This window comes from Tasmannia lanceolata, unplaced genomic scaffold, assembly GCF_043159265.1.
Source record: "Tasmannia lanceolata isolate RefF3 unplaced genomic scaffold, GAP_Taslan_0.1 ptg000013l, whole genome shotgun sequence".
Taxonomy (NCBI): domain Eukaryota; kingdom Viridiplantae; phylum Streptophyta; class Magnoliopsida; order Canellales; family Winteraceae; genus Tasmannia; species Tasmannia lanceolata.
Window position 1 is genome coordinate 2,137,156 of NW_027518690.1, and position 18,783 is coordinate 2,155,938.

An 18,783-nucleotide genomic window follows, 5' to 3' on the forward strand; every position below is an offset into this window, starting at 1 on the left:
ATCCTAGACTCTCAACTGAGAGGAAAGATCCCAGCGTCTTAGGTTTAACTCCATTCCTCATGCGCAATAGACCTTTTGATATAGACTTGAGGTCCTATGATCGTTATATCTTTCATAGACAATGATATGATGTATGAGGTTGACAAACTAGGCATGGTCTAGACATAATTGGAGTCCCACGTGATTGACGAAACGTAGGTCTGAATCTTAGAGGGAACTTGACAAAGGGAGGACCATGGTCCATAAGCTTCAAAGCTGACCCAATCGAAATCCAACTCGAAATCACTTTGGGTTTGATTTTTCCAACCCGAACCCAATGGTTGGTATTTAGACATTAGTCCTCCAACTTAGCCCCGTTGCTCATGGATCATTGCTTAGTATGCAACTGGGGCTTTTTTCTTTTCTGTCATTAGGGCCTCTATATAGGCCCCCCTGATATGTAACTCATTGGCATATCTGTGAGCCCCAAACAAGAGAAATACTTTTTCTAGAAAACAAAATCTCATTTTCATATTCATTGAACCAAGCAATCAAATTAGAAGACCTTTCCTTCCAAACAAACAGGAAAGACCCGCATCTCTTATTCTCTATCCATTTCTCTCAATTCCTAATGCTTTTACCCCCCTCATGCTAATCTCTTATATTTTTTCTTGTTTTTCGCTTGAATAAGTGATTTAGCAGATCAAGAGACGCCATGACCGAGCTGGGGAAAGCATAGCTCTTCGAACTCCGTAACGGTAGTATGGCCGTGAATGACAGCAACTGGTCGCCACCATCATTCCATGCTAGTATCAGACACTGAAGGTATCATTAATTCCCTTTCCTTTTCCATTTCTTTTTTGCCCTCTTATTACCGAGTGAAATATTGTTGATGATGGTGTTTTTTCCTTTTTCTTTTCCTTTTGGGCCAGTTTCAGGAAATCATGCCGACGTGCTCCTGGATTTGACTCCCTCAAACTATATCTCATGACTTCCCATGTAAAACAGATATAGGAATATGTTTCTCTTATCTTTTTTTTTTTCCTTCTTGGGATGGCTTTGAGGAATCAGGTCAAGTTCAGATTGAGTTAACTATATGTGGATTGGGTTTGGGCAACCCCTCCTTAGGCTGAGGTAGGGTCAGGTTAGGGTTGAACAATTGCTCTCTCTCGTTGGGTAAGGGTTGGCCTCAACTAGAACAAACCCAACCTGAGTTGAACCCCTACATGAAATGTAGACCAGCAGGAAGCCAACATTCAATCACGTGTGAGTTTGGTTGTGTCCCTCTCATTAGAAGAAATTGAGCACAGACAAGCTGGAATCTAGAACTAATTATTTCGTCGGATATTCCAAAGTAATGGTGGGAAAATATTTGTATCATCCATAGAAATTATTGTGGGCAGGAACGATTATATTGGGCAGGAACGCCACCTTTTCAGAAGAGGATTATTTCCTTACTAATGGCAAGAGGCTAAAGGACAAGTGGATGAGGATATACTAGATAGCAGCGACAAGCATGATCCTATTGAAGTATACCTTATTGTAGCACCACACCCCTTCATAGCGTGATGATTAGTAGGCCCCTTGATAGCCTTGTCTACTAGGGCGAGGGGCACTGTATGGTTTCAGATGCACCTAACACTCATCCTACGAGCTACGACAAAGCAATGTCGGGCATTGATGCAATGAGGCGGACGGAAGCAAAGAAATCCAAAATGGAGTCGACGTGTATGAACAAGTTATGGACTCTAGTTGACCCAACAGAGCCCATCAAGCCCATTGGTTGTAAGTGGACCTAAAAGAGGAAGGGCCCTGATAGGAAAATTGAAATCTTCAATGGCATAGCATTGACTATAAGGAGACTTTTTTCGCTAGTGGCCATGCTAAAGTCCATTATGATTTTATTGGTAGTAGTTGCGTACTATTACTACGAGAAATGGAAGATGGACGTAAAGATAGCTTTTCTAAATGGTCACATGAAGAGATCTGTCTGACTTAGCCCCGGGTTTTGTCAAGCTACTCAGGTCCATCTATGGCCTTAAACAGGCATCCCGTAGTTGGAACATCAAATTCAACGAGGCAGTCAAAGAGTTTGGCTTCTCATAGAATCCTGATGGGGCATGTGTTTATAAGAATGTCAATGTAAGGGTGATCATCTTCTTAGTTCTTTATGTTGACGACATCCAACTCATTGGGAATGATGTATGGATACTATTGAAGGTGAAGACTTAGCTGTAGAGCTGTTGTGCTATGGAATTAGGGTAAGCGTCCTATATCCAAAATCTTAAGTTGGATAGTAATGGAAGAGTAGGAGACTTGGACTCTCTTAGCTGAGCAATATAGAGACGTTGGATAGCTAAATGTAGGATCCCATGAAAAGGTTCATTCCCTTTAGGCATAGAATTAGCCTCTCTAAGAGGATGTCTGATAAGACACCCAAGGGATCAATTGTAGGAGCTATAGCATGATACAACTGCAAATTATAAAATAGGGAGAAATTACATTGTTGTGGCGGAAGCAACCTATGCAAGTTCATTTAGAAATTTACGGTGGGACCATCAATAGATTCGCCCAATTGCGTTATTCTGTGACAACAATGGGGTCATCAGAAATTGAAGGATAACATGCGGAAGTATCTGCGATCCAAGATATCATAGATCGAGATGGTACCATTACTAGGTTGCGTCAACACACATATAGCAGACCCTTTGACTAAAGCCTTGACCCATAAGGTGTTTGAGAGACACCTAGATAGTATGGGAGTCAAATACGTGCATGACTGCCTTTGAGTGCAAGCGGGAGTTATTTGTCAGAATTACATGCCCTCAAATCCATCATGGACTATGGTGTTCAAACTTTTTCTATTAATCAATCGTTCTATTGAGTTCTTTTGTATACATATCCTATCTTCTCTAAACATGGATGTTATTTCAGTGACATATTAGCTATTTATAGAAGGGTTCCATAGGGAGAATAGTATGGATTACACGCCAATGACTCTCATGTCTTAGGAAGGACATATGGAATCAATTCATTGCATACCTAAAATGGTGTACAACTAAAGATGAGACCGGGACTCATCTGTGACAGTGGTCACTTATTATGCTACCACTTTGATCGAACGACCTATCTGTCACTGGGTTGAGACTTCAAAGTAGACCGTGTGTGTACTGGTAGATACACATTGAACACGGCGTATCTCGTGGAAGTGTCTTGAAGAGACTTAAGTGTCCCTACACCTGAGGGGTCAATGTACCATAGCTTTAAATTTCCATCGAATACCACACGAAAAGACCAAAACATTTCCATTTCTGTCTTGACAGTTGTCACTTGTTATGCTACCACTAAGATCGAACAACCTATCTGTCACTGGGTTGAGACTTCAAAGTAGACGGTGTGTGTACAGGTAGATACACATTGAACACGGTGTATCTCATGGAAGTGTCTTGAAGAGGCTAAGTGTCCCTACAACTGAAGGGTCTATGTATCATAGCTTTAAATTTCCATTGAATCCAACACGAAAAGACCAATACATTTCCATTTCTGTCCCCACCGAAACACATGCCGAAATTTAAACTATTGAAAACTAAGAGATCTCTAATCTCTCATAACAGGAACAAACTCGATGTGCAGCCAAGGATAAGATGAGATGCAACAAACACAAATAGAGAAACAAGAAACACAAGATTTACGTGGTTTAGCACTGTGTCTACAAGCATGGGAGAAGAGAGTTTCACTATTTCAATTAGCGTTAGAAACTCTCTCTTATTCCTTTGCCTCACAGCTCGACCCACTGTAACTCTTTTTTTCACAGCTCGACCATTAGTTCACATATTTACCATTAGTTCACAGCTCGACCCACGTGTGCACAGCAAAACCAAACCATAAGTTCCATGTAACTATTTTTTTTCACATATCTACTAACTTTGCATTTTTTTTTTTTTGGCTGAAACACAACATGGTTTAAAACGTTGAGGGCTCATGCACTCATTTTGACATGTTGCACATACAATGTAGGGTTACATACTCCATTTGTCTTCTTCTTGCATTGTCACTCTTCTTGGTCTTTGTTGTCTCTCTCTTGTCTGTGTTTAGATCGTCTATTCTCTTACATGCATTCGTCCTGTGGTGTTTTTAACTCTTCACTCTTTTTTTGTCTTAATATTGGTCTCCCTCTCAATGAAGAAGCTAATGACCTATTTATCCCAGAGGGGATAAGAGAACAAAACAACTCCTTCCCAATGGTTCGATCAGATGCACCAAAATCCAATGGGATGACCACAATCTTGGGAAGCTCTTTACAGCCACCAACAACAGTTAATCAGCTAATTTGTGGGCTCTGACCATGTTGGTGCTGTCTGATCGGACACGGTGACCATGCGTGATGATGAGACACTTTGGGGATTTTTTGATTTCTGGAAAATTGTTTTGTTTTGGAAAGTTATAAAATGGTCGTCCTTTTCTCAAAAAACATTTTCTTAAGAGTCTTTTAAGAATTTTTTATGTTGTTAATTTCTTCTTTCAAATCCAATAAACACAACTCAACATTGAAGTGCTAGACTATGATCAGTCATGGTTCGTACAAGATAAGGTGTCATCAAAGATGCAAATACTATGCGGGCTTACTATGTGGGATTAAGTACTCCACTTTATGACCAAAACCATGATGTCGAATCATGAAGTTTCGAATAGGGGCCGAAGGGTGCCTTACTAATAGGGGGATCAGGCTAGAAGAAATACAAAGATCCCACAAAATTATTTCAGAAAACAATATGAAAAAGTTATGAACGATCATGACTACCAATTGACTAAATGTGACTCAATACTATTAGAAAGAAAAAACGTGAGCTATAAGAATTGCAAAATTTGAAATGCCACAAACCTTCCCAAAGCCCGTAGTTGAAATAATAGATACAACTCGTTTATTCTCGGTGAAGACATTGCAATATTTGCTATTCACAGCTATTGGATTTACCTAGCAAAAGTATTAGAAACCAGAGGCCATGAACGTTACTAGAAATAAAATGAAAAGAGTAAATATAAAAATAAGGAAATGATATCAGCACAACCATGTTTTGTTATCTGCACTAACGCATCTTGTGTTTTAGTTTATTTAAAGAGCTGTCAAAAAGTTATTACAGTTCCCAAAAAGCTCTCACAAGCCAATTAAAAAAAAAAAGACGAGCTGGGTCCGTGCAATTATTTAAACATGGTTGTGCTGATATCATTTCCCTAAAGATAATGAGAAATGCATTTAATTACAATATCAAAATAAATCCTGTTTAACTTACCGTGTACAAGCACCCCGGAATATCAACAAATTTCTCAACAGTTCCAGACACTGGAACATGGAAACGGTGATAATCCTGCAACCATTTCGGGAGCAGGCAAGGAATTACTTGTGAAAAAAAATTATGCAGTATAAGTTACTTTTTAAGAAGGTTTGATCATTCGACCAAACAAACAGCGATATATCTAAATAATACCTGTGGAGCCAATCGGAATATCACCAAAGACCCATGGCTAAAAGCACTGGAGCATAAATCAGTCCCCAACAGACCTTCAACAGAAAATTTACGACCCTGAATATAACAAAAGGACAATATGAAACCATATATAGTTTTAAAGTTTCATGAAACAGTGTTCTTTTCATTCAGAGAGGAAAGGTGTGATCATGGTTATAAATTTCGGCCGAAATACCAAAATTTCGGATCTCAACCGAAACCAAAATCACCGAAACCCTAAATTTCAGTATTCAAGCCGAAATGGCTGAAATTTCAGTATTCTGGCTGAAATTTCGGTTTCAGCTATGTCCGAAATGGAAACCGAAATTTAAATCCATGGGTGTGATCAAACCTGCAATCTAGTGGTTATGACAGAAAGCATATTCCCACAAAGGCACATGCTCATGCTCAATGACACAAAGTGCAACCATCTATTTTTTCAGCAGCATACATTATGTAGATCAACCTTGCAGTGACTAGAAAAGTAATAAAAGCATCTTTACAATGTGGTTAAATGCTTTTTATGAGTAATAACAATAGGTCTCAAAAATGGCTTTACCTATAAATAAAAGAAATTCTTCGACAAATACAGCTCCATTTCATTTACTATTTAATTTTTGGTGGCAGTAAGTTATAAATATTATGGACCAAAGTACCCAGAAAGTGATATACAAATATTTACACAAGATTAGGATAATATTGTTCATAATGCTAGTGCATATAGCCCTTCCTCTCAACTCGGTGCATGGATCTACTATGAGTATTGCAACTTGTCTAGTATGAATTTCAACGGATCAACCATCCTTTCTGCTTTTTTTTGAATGATTTTGTTGATGATGGAGGGAGAAAAGTTGAGAGAGAGAGAGAGAGAGAGAGAGAGAGAGAGAGAGATGAGAAAGTGAGGTGGAGAAAAGTGAGAGTCAAAATTAGACCTCTCACAGAATATGATATATATATTTGTGTGTGTGTGTGTGTGCGCGTGTGTGTGTGTGTGTGGCTGGATAGACTCTTCTTTCTTTCCTTCTTCATTTGCCTAGGATCTTTGCTTTGATACCATGTTAGAAATGGAGTTAGGGTTAGAAGAGAGGAAGAAGAAGAGTGAAGGGATGGAAAGTCTCCACTAAGGGAGCTCCGCATGTATACGATGTATATATAGGCCCAAATAGGGCATCCAATGTACAAAGACTACAATACCTCTAACACTACAAGTAATACCTAAACTACCCTTACATGCAACAATATATATATATATATATATATATATATATATATATATATATATATATTACTTGGGTTGTACAATGAGAAATAATAAAATACCCTTAAACGGGCGCATAATTACTTAACCCTTCTAACACTCCCCCTCAAGCTGGAGTGTATATGTCATACAACCCCAGCTTGTTATAGATATCACTCGACATAGACTTTCTTAGTGGTTTGGTAAACAGATTAGCCAATTGATCTCCAGAGGCCCACGCACCCGTGTCGGGTGCGTATCACACCGTGCGAGTGCTCTTGGGTACTCTTACGCAGGTACGCACCCAAACAACAAACAAAACGAAAATCAAGTTTAGGGGTTTGTGTACCGTGTACGTATCGGGTGAGCACCCGGTTCGAATTAAATCGAAAATTACATATTTACAATGGAGGGGCTGTCCCGATTAACAAAGGGGGGGTTGAATATATCAAAATATCTATAATATATATATCCCGTAATTAAAACCCCAACAACTTAGAAGTAATATTAGATGTTGGTGATGTTATTGTTATTTGATTGTCCTCCAATTAAATTGTTTGAATTCTTTAACAAAATATATATATATATATATATATATATATATATATTTTATAAATATATAATAAAATATTAAAATATATAAAATATTAAAATATATTATATTCAGCGTACCCCCAACGTACCCGTATCCTATTTTTTTTTAAAAACACGTAGCGTGTCGTACCCGCACCCTGTACCCGTGCTTCATTACATAGTGCATATTTCTCCTTTTTGGAGCTTCTCATAAATGAAATGACAATCCACTTCAATATGATTAGTTCTCATCTCGCATAAGCAAGACAGCCATCCATAATGGCTTAAAAACATCGAGCACCTAGTGACATGCATTGGCGTGCATGTCTGATAATTTACTACATACTAAATTTAACATGTAATTCATAAATATTTATACATAATACAAGCACCACATTTCGCATGCAGTTCATATAACTATAATTATGCACGACATACTGATATAGTATACCACTATTACACTTACGATTTTTTTTGAAGCATTTTGGTCTTTTTCGGTTTCGGTTTCGGTTGTTTCGGGTACATTTCGCCGGAAATTTAAAACCATGGGTTCATGTGAGAGGGCCAATCACCGTATCTCATGGGGGATATCCTAGTCATGTTAAGGAAAACCATAGCATAATGTCTCATTTTTAATTCTAAACCATCATAGCCCCTGAAATAAACTAACAAAGCCCATTCAATATATTAAGACAATCCCTACAACAATATATTTCTACTAGTGTAGCTTATAGTTATCATAGACTTCTTTTTTTCCTGAAAATTGATAGTTATCATAGACTGGTTTGGTGCTATTCTAGTAATACTTCAAAATAGCTTCATGCTTATTAAGCAGTTTCAATTCAATTTGTGCAACTTTCTTGTCAGTTGTGTGATCTGGCTGCAACATGGATGGCTGTTTTCGCCGTAAATATTTTAGGTAGTATGGGAGTTAATAAGAAAATATTATGGGCCAAACTATCTAAGAAAATGATATTATGTTTACATTAAAATGTCTCTACTTTTGCCTTCACTGGATATGTTCGGACAGAATCCATGGCCTCGTGTTGATCATCATGTGTCCTCTCTGATTACCCATATATGTGTAACATTTAATTTGCATGCTGACACACATACAAACACAATCATAAGTGGTTACAACTGGATGATTATATTTACAAAATGAATCGATTATCAATAACATGGTTTGTACCACCAATAAAAAAATAAACACAATAGAACTTAAGAAAAAAGTTCTACCCTCGCTCTTCCAATGGAAAAGTCATGGTTAAGAATACATTGTTTTTTTTTTTTTTTGAAAGATTAAGAATACATTGTTCTTTCCAATGTAAGCAATTTTGTGTTTAATGATAATACATCCAACAGTAGAACAAAAGAACTCAACTCAACTCGACAATGCCTTTGTCCCAAACTAGTTGGGGTCGGCTAAATGAATCCTTTAGAAAAATTTAATGAAGAAACCTCTAATCGTGGCTCTAGTTGGGTTCTTCTACGTGGATCATTTTCTTCTATTCTATCCTATCCAAGGTCATGTTCTCTGTTACGTTCCTAGCTATCAAGTCTTTCCTCACTGTTTCAATAGTAGAACAAAAGAAAAATACCTTTTATTAGTTTACTTTTCAAACACAGATAAAGAAATGATATTCTAAACATTTTGCACATGTTAAATCTATAAAACTAAATAAGACTGGGAAGTAGAGATTTCACCTTAATCCAAAATCTTAAACTGTTATCAATTGATTTTCTAGCCATTTAGCACATTTTAAATCTATAAACTACAAAGATTGGGAAGTAGAGATTTCACCTTAATCCAAAATCTTAAACTGTCATCGATTGATTTAAATGCCATTAGACGGCTATCGGCAGCACATATAGCAACGCCATCATGCTCTTTGGAGGAAATTGGTCGTGCACCAGGTTTCAACTCCCTTACAAAAAATTCATTAAACGTCTGCATGTAGAAAATTGTAAATTATTTATTTCCTGAGAGAATGCTAAATGTTAAAAAACACATAAAAACTGTGGATATTATTATATACCTTAAAGTTAAATAATTTGTTCAATATTCAACTTGGTTGTTAGAGTATAAATTAATGTTTAAAGTACATCCCTTGCAGCAATATTCAACATCGGATCAACTTCCTTTTTCGCATTTCCCATCATTTATTATGGAGCACATTGAGGTGGAGAATAACGAGACAACAATTTTCCAAGAAAATTCATGGTGACAATCAAGCAGCAATCAAGTCACTTGTTACAAAGCACATTGAGGTGCAATACCACTATTAAGGATAACAACTAGTTTGAGAAGGTCATTAGTTCAGTTCTTTTTAAGGAGAGTAGCTTGTTGCGTGTTTTCCAAAGTAATTGAAGTCTATGCTCCAGCATGGAGTGTCGAGAGGTAATATGTCGTTTTACGTTGCAGTGTTATTTCTTCATGTTTTAGTGCATCTAGGGGCATGCTATTCATTTATATTTCATGTCTTGTAGAATGAAAAAACCATAATTTTTTTAATACTGATGAACGTGGTATTCAATAAATGGGGAGAGCTGACTAGTTTCTTCAAGATTTTGATGCCATAGACATCTCTTCTTGAATATTATATTTTCTTCTTATGCAACATAATCATTGTGACAGCTAGAGTTCAATTCACCATTATAGCTAAATCTATATTCCACTAAAGTACCATGCACATATAAGTTGAAAGCCACTTCATGTGAGACAAAATGAAAACAAGGCGAGATCACTAGCATTTTCAAAGGGGAAGACCTAGTTGTTTAACTGTCTGAATGTCATACAGAAGTAAAGATTTGGTTTCTTATGAGCATGTTGGAAAAGCTTAACTTGCACTTTCCAGATTGAAGAGGTGTTTGGAATGGGTGTAATTTGTAAGGCTTGTTTAGTTTTGATAGTTTTGGCCTTTTACTAGTTACTCAGTTATACTTCTATAATTTAAGCTAAAGAAAGTAAGCAAACATTAGCATACTTTTGAACTACGGTGGTTTCACAAAAAATTAAGATTTAGCGAAATCTCTAACATTTGTGGTTTTTTTTATAGCAGAACCTTGGTTTCATTGTATAATAATTCACTCAAATGGGTTTTCTATGCAAAGATCTACATGCCAGCTTGATGGAATAGTGATATTTTTTGTAAAACCATTTCATTTTTTATCGATTCAGATGTTAAATAGTATTTTCTTACATTTCTAACGTAAATCTTATGTATCGACCTTGTTTTGGTCGGGATATACATGATTTACATTACCCAAGGAAACGAAATTAGTCAATCACAACTAACTGTGAATGAGTATCTTCCATTGGTATATGTTAAAGTATAAAAGATAAATAACGCATTTCTCCAACAGCTTAAGCTTTTGGAGAAGTTGGTAAGTTAACGTGGTATCAGGGCCAAAAGTCTCGAGTTCAAACCTCCCGGATAGCAAAAATTCACATGCGACGGTCGGCCCAAAGTGGGACCACATGTGCCACGTGTTTGCCAAGTGGGCCACACGTGCGGGGGAGTGTTAAAGTATAAAAGATAAATAACGCCTTTCTCCAACAGCTTAAGCTTTTGGAGAAGTTCGTAAGTTAACAATATAGAACTACATCAGTCTTTCTGTAACTTAAGTTCCACGGAACCCTCTTAGTAAATCTAACTCGTGTATTCAACTGTAAATGTGTACAATGTTACTTGGCCCATGTCTTTTTGCTCAACTGTTCCCTGGTCCATTAATGTCAAACTGTATTCAGCTTGAATTCAAGTCACTTCAAAATCCCCATGTCATAAAAATCTTATGTATCAAACTAAGTTAGTCTTAATCTCCAATAATCAGTATGCAAATTCAGTAAGAATTTTTACAATTCCAAGAGAAGATCAAGTTCACCTTCACTTCATGAAACTGCCAATATACCTGGTATCTATTTTCAACTTGCTAAGTATATTGATGCATGTACTCTTGTATTTGTTGAAGATAGTAGTGTCTGACTCATTGGAGTACAATTACGTGTTTACTTAATAACATTCTTTATTTTTTTGTCCAGGTTTATTAGTTCTTACATGTTTAACTCTTAGTGGGAGTTAGGCCCGATGGTTTTCATCATAGACAATAACTTAATGTTCAAAAAGGAAAATATCTGAAAACTAAAAATTCAACTCAGAAATGAAAAATTAATGTTACTTGGCCATGGATTAACATTAGCATACAATGTGAGTAAAGTGATGATGGTGAGGGAGTATGACTATGAACAAATCATTCCGAAATGATACAATATACTTGAACACCCTAAATCAACTTCCACTAAATCCATTGCTTCAGTAAAATGAAACTTTGTACTAGATGGAACTGAAAGACCACCTTATACTGATCAACAGGGTACTTAATGTCATTCATATTGATTTGACCCTGCAAGAATAAAATTAAATTAATTTAAAGGAGAAAAAGGATTGAAGGATCGATAAAACAAGAGGCATTTCATGAAACAAAACCAAGTATGGCAAGTATGTCAACCATATCGATTTGACCCTACAGAGACATTTAGCATGGCAAGTATGCACACCAAGTTCTCAAGAGGATTACTAACAGTAATAGTGTGGAGCTACTTGATAACATTTCATAATCAAAACAAGAAACATATGCATACATGAAATGAATGAATGTAAACCTAATTTCTCAGGATAAAACAAAACCAATTAGGCTAGTCCCAACTCCAAAAGAAATGACAGATACAACAAGGAACATCATGGATACAAGATATGCATGGAGAAATGACCATTGAAACTACAGCATTCCATCAAGTTTCCTTGATATCATCATCAAAATCCACAAATCAAAATGACTAATCCATTTTTTCTAAAAGGATATTTAGGTCAAAATCAGAAACAAACTAGAATAATTTGCAAATCATATACCACCTTTTTTTTTTTTTTGGAATGGTTAGACATCATTAATAGAGAGAAAAGAATATACAAAGCCGACCGAGAGGGACGACTACAGATAGCAAAGGGAACGAAAATACAAGAGAACAAAACGAAGCAAAGACATCAAGGAGGAAGAAAATAAAAAAGCTGAAGTTCTTGCTTCCCTACACCTTCCTTAGCAAGCGTATCTGCTTCCTCATTAGCAGAACTTTTCACGTGCTGAAAGACAATGTTTGCCCCTCCCACGCGATCCCTGATCTCATCCATCCAACTCCCAAATCTCCAAGGGATAGTCTTATTTCCCTTAACCACCCAATGGCGTTAAGAGAATCTCCCTCCACAATTATTTTATCCAAGTCCAAGGACGCAGCTAGTTTGATGCTCTGCAAGGACACCCTGATTTTTGCCTCATTAGAGTCCGCAAGACCAATCATATACTACCTTTTACCATCATCCATTTCAAAGCATATGCATAGTGCCTATTTGGTCATCAATTTCTCCACTTAGTGTGGCTTGCATAACCACCGAGACCACCCCTTCCGTTGATATCATCTCACACATGATGAAAACTGAAGGGTGGGGTACTGTCTCTCACAAGGGAATGGGGGAGAGCCTGCTGAGGCCTTTAATGGATTTTTACACGTATATTTATTCGCAATCAATGAGACTTTTTCCTTTTGCAGCAGTGATAAGAGGAGTTGAAGTGCATTAGATGGCAGATTTTCAGGTGAGCATTCCTATTCATGAGACGTTATGAAGACGTTATGAAGACGCTGAGATGGCTAGGGTTCAAAGGCTCTGTGGTTCAAAGGAAAAATCATGGTAATTAATAATTATTGCTCCCTTGAAGAGAGATGTTATTTGTAAAATATCAAAAAATGAAGGGAAAAAACAAACAATTTATTCAAGTCCAAATCAGCTTAAAGCACAATTTTGTAATGATAACTACCCATCAAATAATCTTTCGACATTTAGATCATGAACTTCTTTTGATAATGAAACATGACATCTATTCAACTTTTTAATCATAACTACCCATCAAATAATCTTTTCAACATTTAGAGCATGAATCCTTTTGATAATGAAACATGAGATAATGTAACATGATATGTTGGTAAATAAATCTAGGTTTTCACAAATTAAATAGTTCTCTCTATTTATCAAGGATAACGTCCATGCCTTAAAAGATTCAATGAACTTTGGAATCTCTTTAGCAGACTCGGTGGAATTCATTTTATTCCCTTGCTTCTCAGAAATGCTTTGCAAGAGTTCTTTTGCTCCTGCAGACAAATGGAACACCTTATTCATCTCATACAACGACAAAGACATAATAATCTAAAAAATAGTAATAAAATAGAAATATTAAGAGGAATGATAGATACAACGGAGCCCTTGCATAAAGAGCCTTAAAAGGGCTCATGATTGGATCCACGTCATCAAATGTAACTGATTTTTCTTTTCCAACCAATTTTAAAATGTAACTGAAAATGACGTGGATCCAATGAAGAGCCCTTTTGCCGCTCTTTATGCAAGGGCTCCCTTGTATCTATCATTGCTCAAACATTAATTGGTGACTTAGTTTAAAGAAAACAAGCATTCATAAGGTATGATTTGCATGTTTCCATTCCTTGAAATTTATAAATGAAAGAGTATGAACTCAACTATTTCAATTTGAACATGCGTACAGACTACAACAAATACCCACAACTTACAGAAGCAAAAGGATTAAAGTAACTTCTGACTAATGCGAATATGTTAATGCATCCAGAAAATAACTGGAAGACATGTGATTGCATATCTATTAATCCAGTGCTCCAAGAGAGAGAAAAACAGTGTGAAGGATTTTCATTTTGTTTAGAGAAGGTTACTAGCAAATTAACATCAACTCCATGTGTAAGGTCAAAATATTAGTTAAAAACTTCTACAAATTTAATGAAAGCATACCATTTTGTGACACTTGATCGATGGGTTAAGATCGGACTGATGGGATGCACAACATTTGTGACCCACCAAATCAACAATCTTGATCACCAAACACTTGTGCCATGTGTAAAATTTATCATCACCCCACAATACTAGTCCCCAACTCATTTTCTGATTATCAATCATTATACAGCATTATGATGCAGAAAAAGCAATTGAGTGATTTTTTTGAACCCATAAAAATATATAATATTCTAATTTTGAACCAACATCAAATATATTAAACATGCTTCAATATAATCTATTTTAAGCATACCTGCATTAATAAGGGTGAGCCCTATTTTCGATTGATAAATAGCTCTCATAGTCATAACAATCTTTCCATCTATAAGTTCTTCAACCAGCCTCTTTGTCTTTCGATCGAAAACCTGTAGAATAAAATCATTAATTGACAAATAATGATTATGATTCCCTGATGCAATTGTTTACGGTTTTGGATGTTCTTCATTCACACAACTCGAATCAATGTCACAATTGAAAAGTCAATTACGCTATTCTTAAACTCGGGCACACAATAAGTACAACTGAAAATTAGAATCATAAATATTGATTCTTTATGGAATAATTAGAATCATTAATATTGGTTGGGTATAAATTTATATTTTGATTTTTAAGCCATGGGTATCGTCCCGCATCTTTCACCTTCATGTTCAGTTTTTCCACATTATGTGACTGTGGTCTAAATTCGGGAAAAATTATATTTTTCCTGATTTTATTTTTGAATGGACGAAATATTTTTTCCTGATTTGTGAGCTGAAATACTTAACATGATGATCCCTGTAGTATTATGGATGAATTTTGAAGTCAAATGATTTATATAACCACATGTGAAAAATAACGAATCTTGTAGTTTTTAAAAACTCTATTTGAACATTGCAGTTTTCATCATAAATAAAATAATTATATTTACAAAAACTGGACATCATTATCTTTCCAATGGAACAATTTCCTAGCAAATTGGAGCTTGATAACCCCTTTTTAAAATCATAAAAAGTCAGTGAGTCAGATTTAATCTGAAATTCTATCTCAGGAATAATTAGAATTTTTTAATTCCATTGAGTGAAAGTCTAGATATGGATTTTTTTAGCAAAGTGTATCATCTTGGAAATTCCTACAATGGTATGACTGCGCATATTTTAAGGTTCTCAAAAATGAAAAGATGAAAACCTGCTGCACACTATCCTGGAAGTTGATAGCATGATTGCGTTCATATTTTTGGACCCTAGAGCATGTTGCCTTGGTCTTATATTCCTACCTGTTTCTATATTCAGGGGCCATAATGCCATGACCTGCTTGAAATATATATGGTCTTATTAACCTATCAGGCCATATTTGAGACTTTGAGTACCTGACATTATTGTATCGCTCACTCTGATTGATCTAGCAATCTTTATAGATAATGGTAGTAGGAGAATTTTAAGTGGGGATATAAGTTAAGCCACATCCTCAATCTTCATAACAAAATTTGTAGAATGAATATGGAGGAGCTATGAGTGGGGCTAAATGCTAACCCCACTGCCATGATAGGTACATAACGAATAATGGAGATTTTGGTGAGGAAAAATTTTAGACACACTCCCATAAAAATTAAATATATAGTAGGGATTAAGGGAAGAGCATTGGGTGTCAAATGTTACCCTCATTCCCAACAATTAGTATGGAGTTACTAATGAAGGAACTTTGGATACGGAATTTCAACCCAGCCACCAATAAAAATCCTGGATACCAACATACCAAGTAACTGGGATTTTGGTAGGGCCAAATATTAGCCCCACAAATCACTTATTCCTTTCCCCATTTTATTTCAACATCTTGACCCACTACAGAAATCATGAAAATAATTGTCTCCAATATAGTATACATAAGCATTCCATAAACTGACCCCAGTCCAGCACCACTGGAAGCTGAAATAATCATGTCCTTAACTATCTTAAGCGTAACTCAAGTGCAAAATTATTATTTTTTAAATACTGTTTTACATGGCACTTGAAAAGTTTCATTAATAGAGATCTCTAGTTTCTGCAAATATAAGCCTAAATAGCAATTTACAAGATTCTGAACCAAACTTCAATTTAGGCACATCCCAATACGCAGCAATTTACCCTTTATACTACGTGTAGCTTGTCCAATCTGCTACAGTGCTACCTTTCAGAATTTATGAAACAAATATGGACAGAACATTGATTTAAAAAAAAAAAATCCAATGACAACTTCTAGCCAAAGGCCAATAAAAAGATAATTTATTAAAGAAAATAACTGAAAAAAAGTTATTTTTCCACCAGTTAATAAGGCAAAAATCAATCTAAACATTAGATACTTTTCCAACCAATTCAACTTGTTTTAAGCCCTGTACAGAGGGAGAAATGGTTCATACCAAAATATGTGCAGCACTTGATCCAGATTTCAGTCCAACATCATATGACGAAAAATGAGCCCATTCGCTTAGTTTGAAAATCCACCTAACGAAATACAAATAAATCTGAGTATCATTGCAAATTGCCATGATGGCACAAAGGAATTGAAATGGTGAAATAAGGGAACTGGAATATTGAAATAAAGGAAAATATTTATGGAAAAAAATTCTAAATAAATTTCTCACCCATATGAAGCCTGTTTATCTGTTAGGAATCCTCCAGTCATAATCTGATTTCCAGTTCCCTCATCGAAGCATAAAGTTAAATGAATAATATCATTTAGCCTGTCGAAATTGCCCAATTTCTCACCACAAACAGGACAAGTACTGATAAGTGATTCCCTGAAGGACCATCACAGCAGAGAGTTGAATTAGGGAAGAATTTTACATGATTTAATCCAACACAAAGCTATCTGTAACAAAAAAGGAAACATAAACGCATGATGTGCATCATGGGCATGGCCGTGCTTAACAATGCAAGGCATCAAGGGCATGGCTCATGCGTTCTGGACAACCCTTACCAAGGTGAAGATTCTTTAATGATGTGCATTTGAAAGGACCTAAGTCAACCCACAGTACAAATGAGCATGGTTTTAAATTTCTGCCGAAATACCAAAATTTCGGCTTTCGGTTGGGACTAAAACTGAAATCCACAAAACCCAAAATTTCGGCTGAAATTTCGGAAAATTGATTTATATTTATTTGTTTGTTTTACAATTTTACTTTTAATCCGAAATTTAGGTCAAAATTGCCAAAATTTCGGTATGGAGTTCGTGCGGATTGAATTACATCCATACAACTTGCTATTAGGTCGATATATGTAGTGTGTTATTATTTTGCCCTCCATTATTTTTCTTTGTAATAATGTATCCTAAGTTGGTAAATATGAGGCAAATGAGCACATGCCTTCTCTTTGTGCTCTTCACATGGTATTTCTTTTGACTACTATGATGATTGTTGCCAACAACGTCAGTAATAAAAAAATTAGGTCTCAAATGATTCAAATCTGTTTATTCTTTTGCACTCCATTAAGGGCATTTGTATTTGTAATAGTGTATCCTAAGTTGGTTAATATAAGGCAAACGTGCACATGTCTTCTTGTGCTCTTCACACGATATTTCTCTCTTATCATTTTTGCTTCTCTTCTATTTCAACATTAAATGATTCAATCTAGCATCATACTTTTGGAGCCTCACCAAGGCTAAGGCTAAGGTCCTTCCTCTCCAAACATTCATTTTTTTATGTTTGTGTTCATGATAGCCAACAGTCATCTTTTTTGCTTGTGTTCATCACTGCCGACAGCCAAGAAGAGGCGCAGCACGATTTTTTTTTTCCCCGAAGAAAATAGGAGGAGGCTGCCTCTAACATGTTCCTTTTTTCATCCTAATCACAGATATCGTTTTTCCATTTTGGAGCTTGTCCAACCTGCGGCAAGGTTTTTGGGTTTGTCCTAGTAGCAGGGGCAGTTTTCTATATCTTTGTGCTTTTGATCTTGATTCAAAACGTGTTGGAGAGGGTGTCCCTACAATTTGGGTCGTTTTTTACACCCCACGCTGTTACAACCTTGTATTTTCAGTTTATAACTGCATCGACAGCCTTGTATTCATTCTTGCATAAAAAACACAACTGTCATTTCTTAGGGCTAGTGGTAACTGGAACGCCGTATTTGATTTAGTTCTCGTTTTACTGCGTGCAATGAATCTACGGAAAAGGAAAAGTTTACAATGAACAAGTTTTCCGTGTAAATGCTTTACTCAGGAAATTGAATTACAATAGTTTTACTGCGATTGGAATGGAGCCAAAAATAATTTGATAAAACACATTCAGATTTGATAAAAAAAATGAATAATCTGCACAGAATCCTTCAATCATGGTTTTAAAACGTGGATGTGGGTCGAAAATCAGCAAAAGCAAACCCTAGTCAGCTCGGCGTGAGGCGGCCGAGTACTCGATTGACATGGCCAAGTAAATTGGTTAATGCGGCTGAGTACTTGGTTTACGCAGTCAAGTACTTAGGCGAGTCAAAGAAGTTTTGATTGACTTAGGGTAAAATGCAGACTAGGATAAGAACGCGGCCAAGCTAAAAAGGAGTCGACTCGGGTGAGTCAACGATGACGCGGGGGAGTTTTGAAACTATGCTTCAAATGTCGCTTCCTGAATACATAAGGATGAAAT

The 18,783-nt window shown here is 36.1% G+C and overlaps 1 protein-coding gene across 1 annotated transcript in view; it reads right to left on the reverse strand.

Annotated features, from left to right (window-relative positions):
• The window catches only part of LOC143889478 (phosphatidylserine decarboxylase proenzyme 2-like), a 37,004-nt gene that overhangs the window by 1,944 nt on the left and 16,277 nt on the right, over positions 1-18,783 (reverse strand). The window contains exons 10-18 of the mRNA XM_077393698.1: positions 16,795-16,950; positions 16,570-16,654; positions 14,452-14,563; positions 13,392-13,492; positions 11,650-11,697; positions 9,098-9,244; positions 5,466-5,561; positions 5,271-5,345; positions 4,862-4,954 (exon numbers count right to left, since the gene is read on the reverse strand). Of these exons, the coding sequence (XP_077249813.1) occupies positions 4,862-4,954; positions 5,271-5,345; positions 5,466-5,561; positions 9,098-9,244; positions 11,650-11,697; positions 13,392-13,492; positions 14,452-14,563; positions 16,570-16,654; positions 16,795-16,950 (913 nt within the window). The remainder of the gene's footprint in view (positions 1-4,861; positions 4,955-5,270; positions 5,346-5,465; positions 5,562-9,097; positions 9,245-11,649; positions 11,698-13,391; positions 13,493-14,451; positions 14,564-16,569; positions 16,655-16,794; positions 16,951-18,783) is intronic.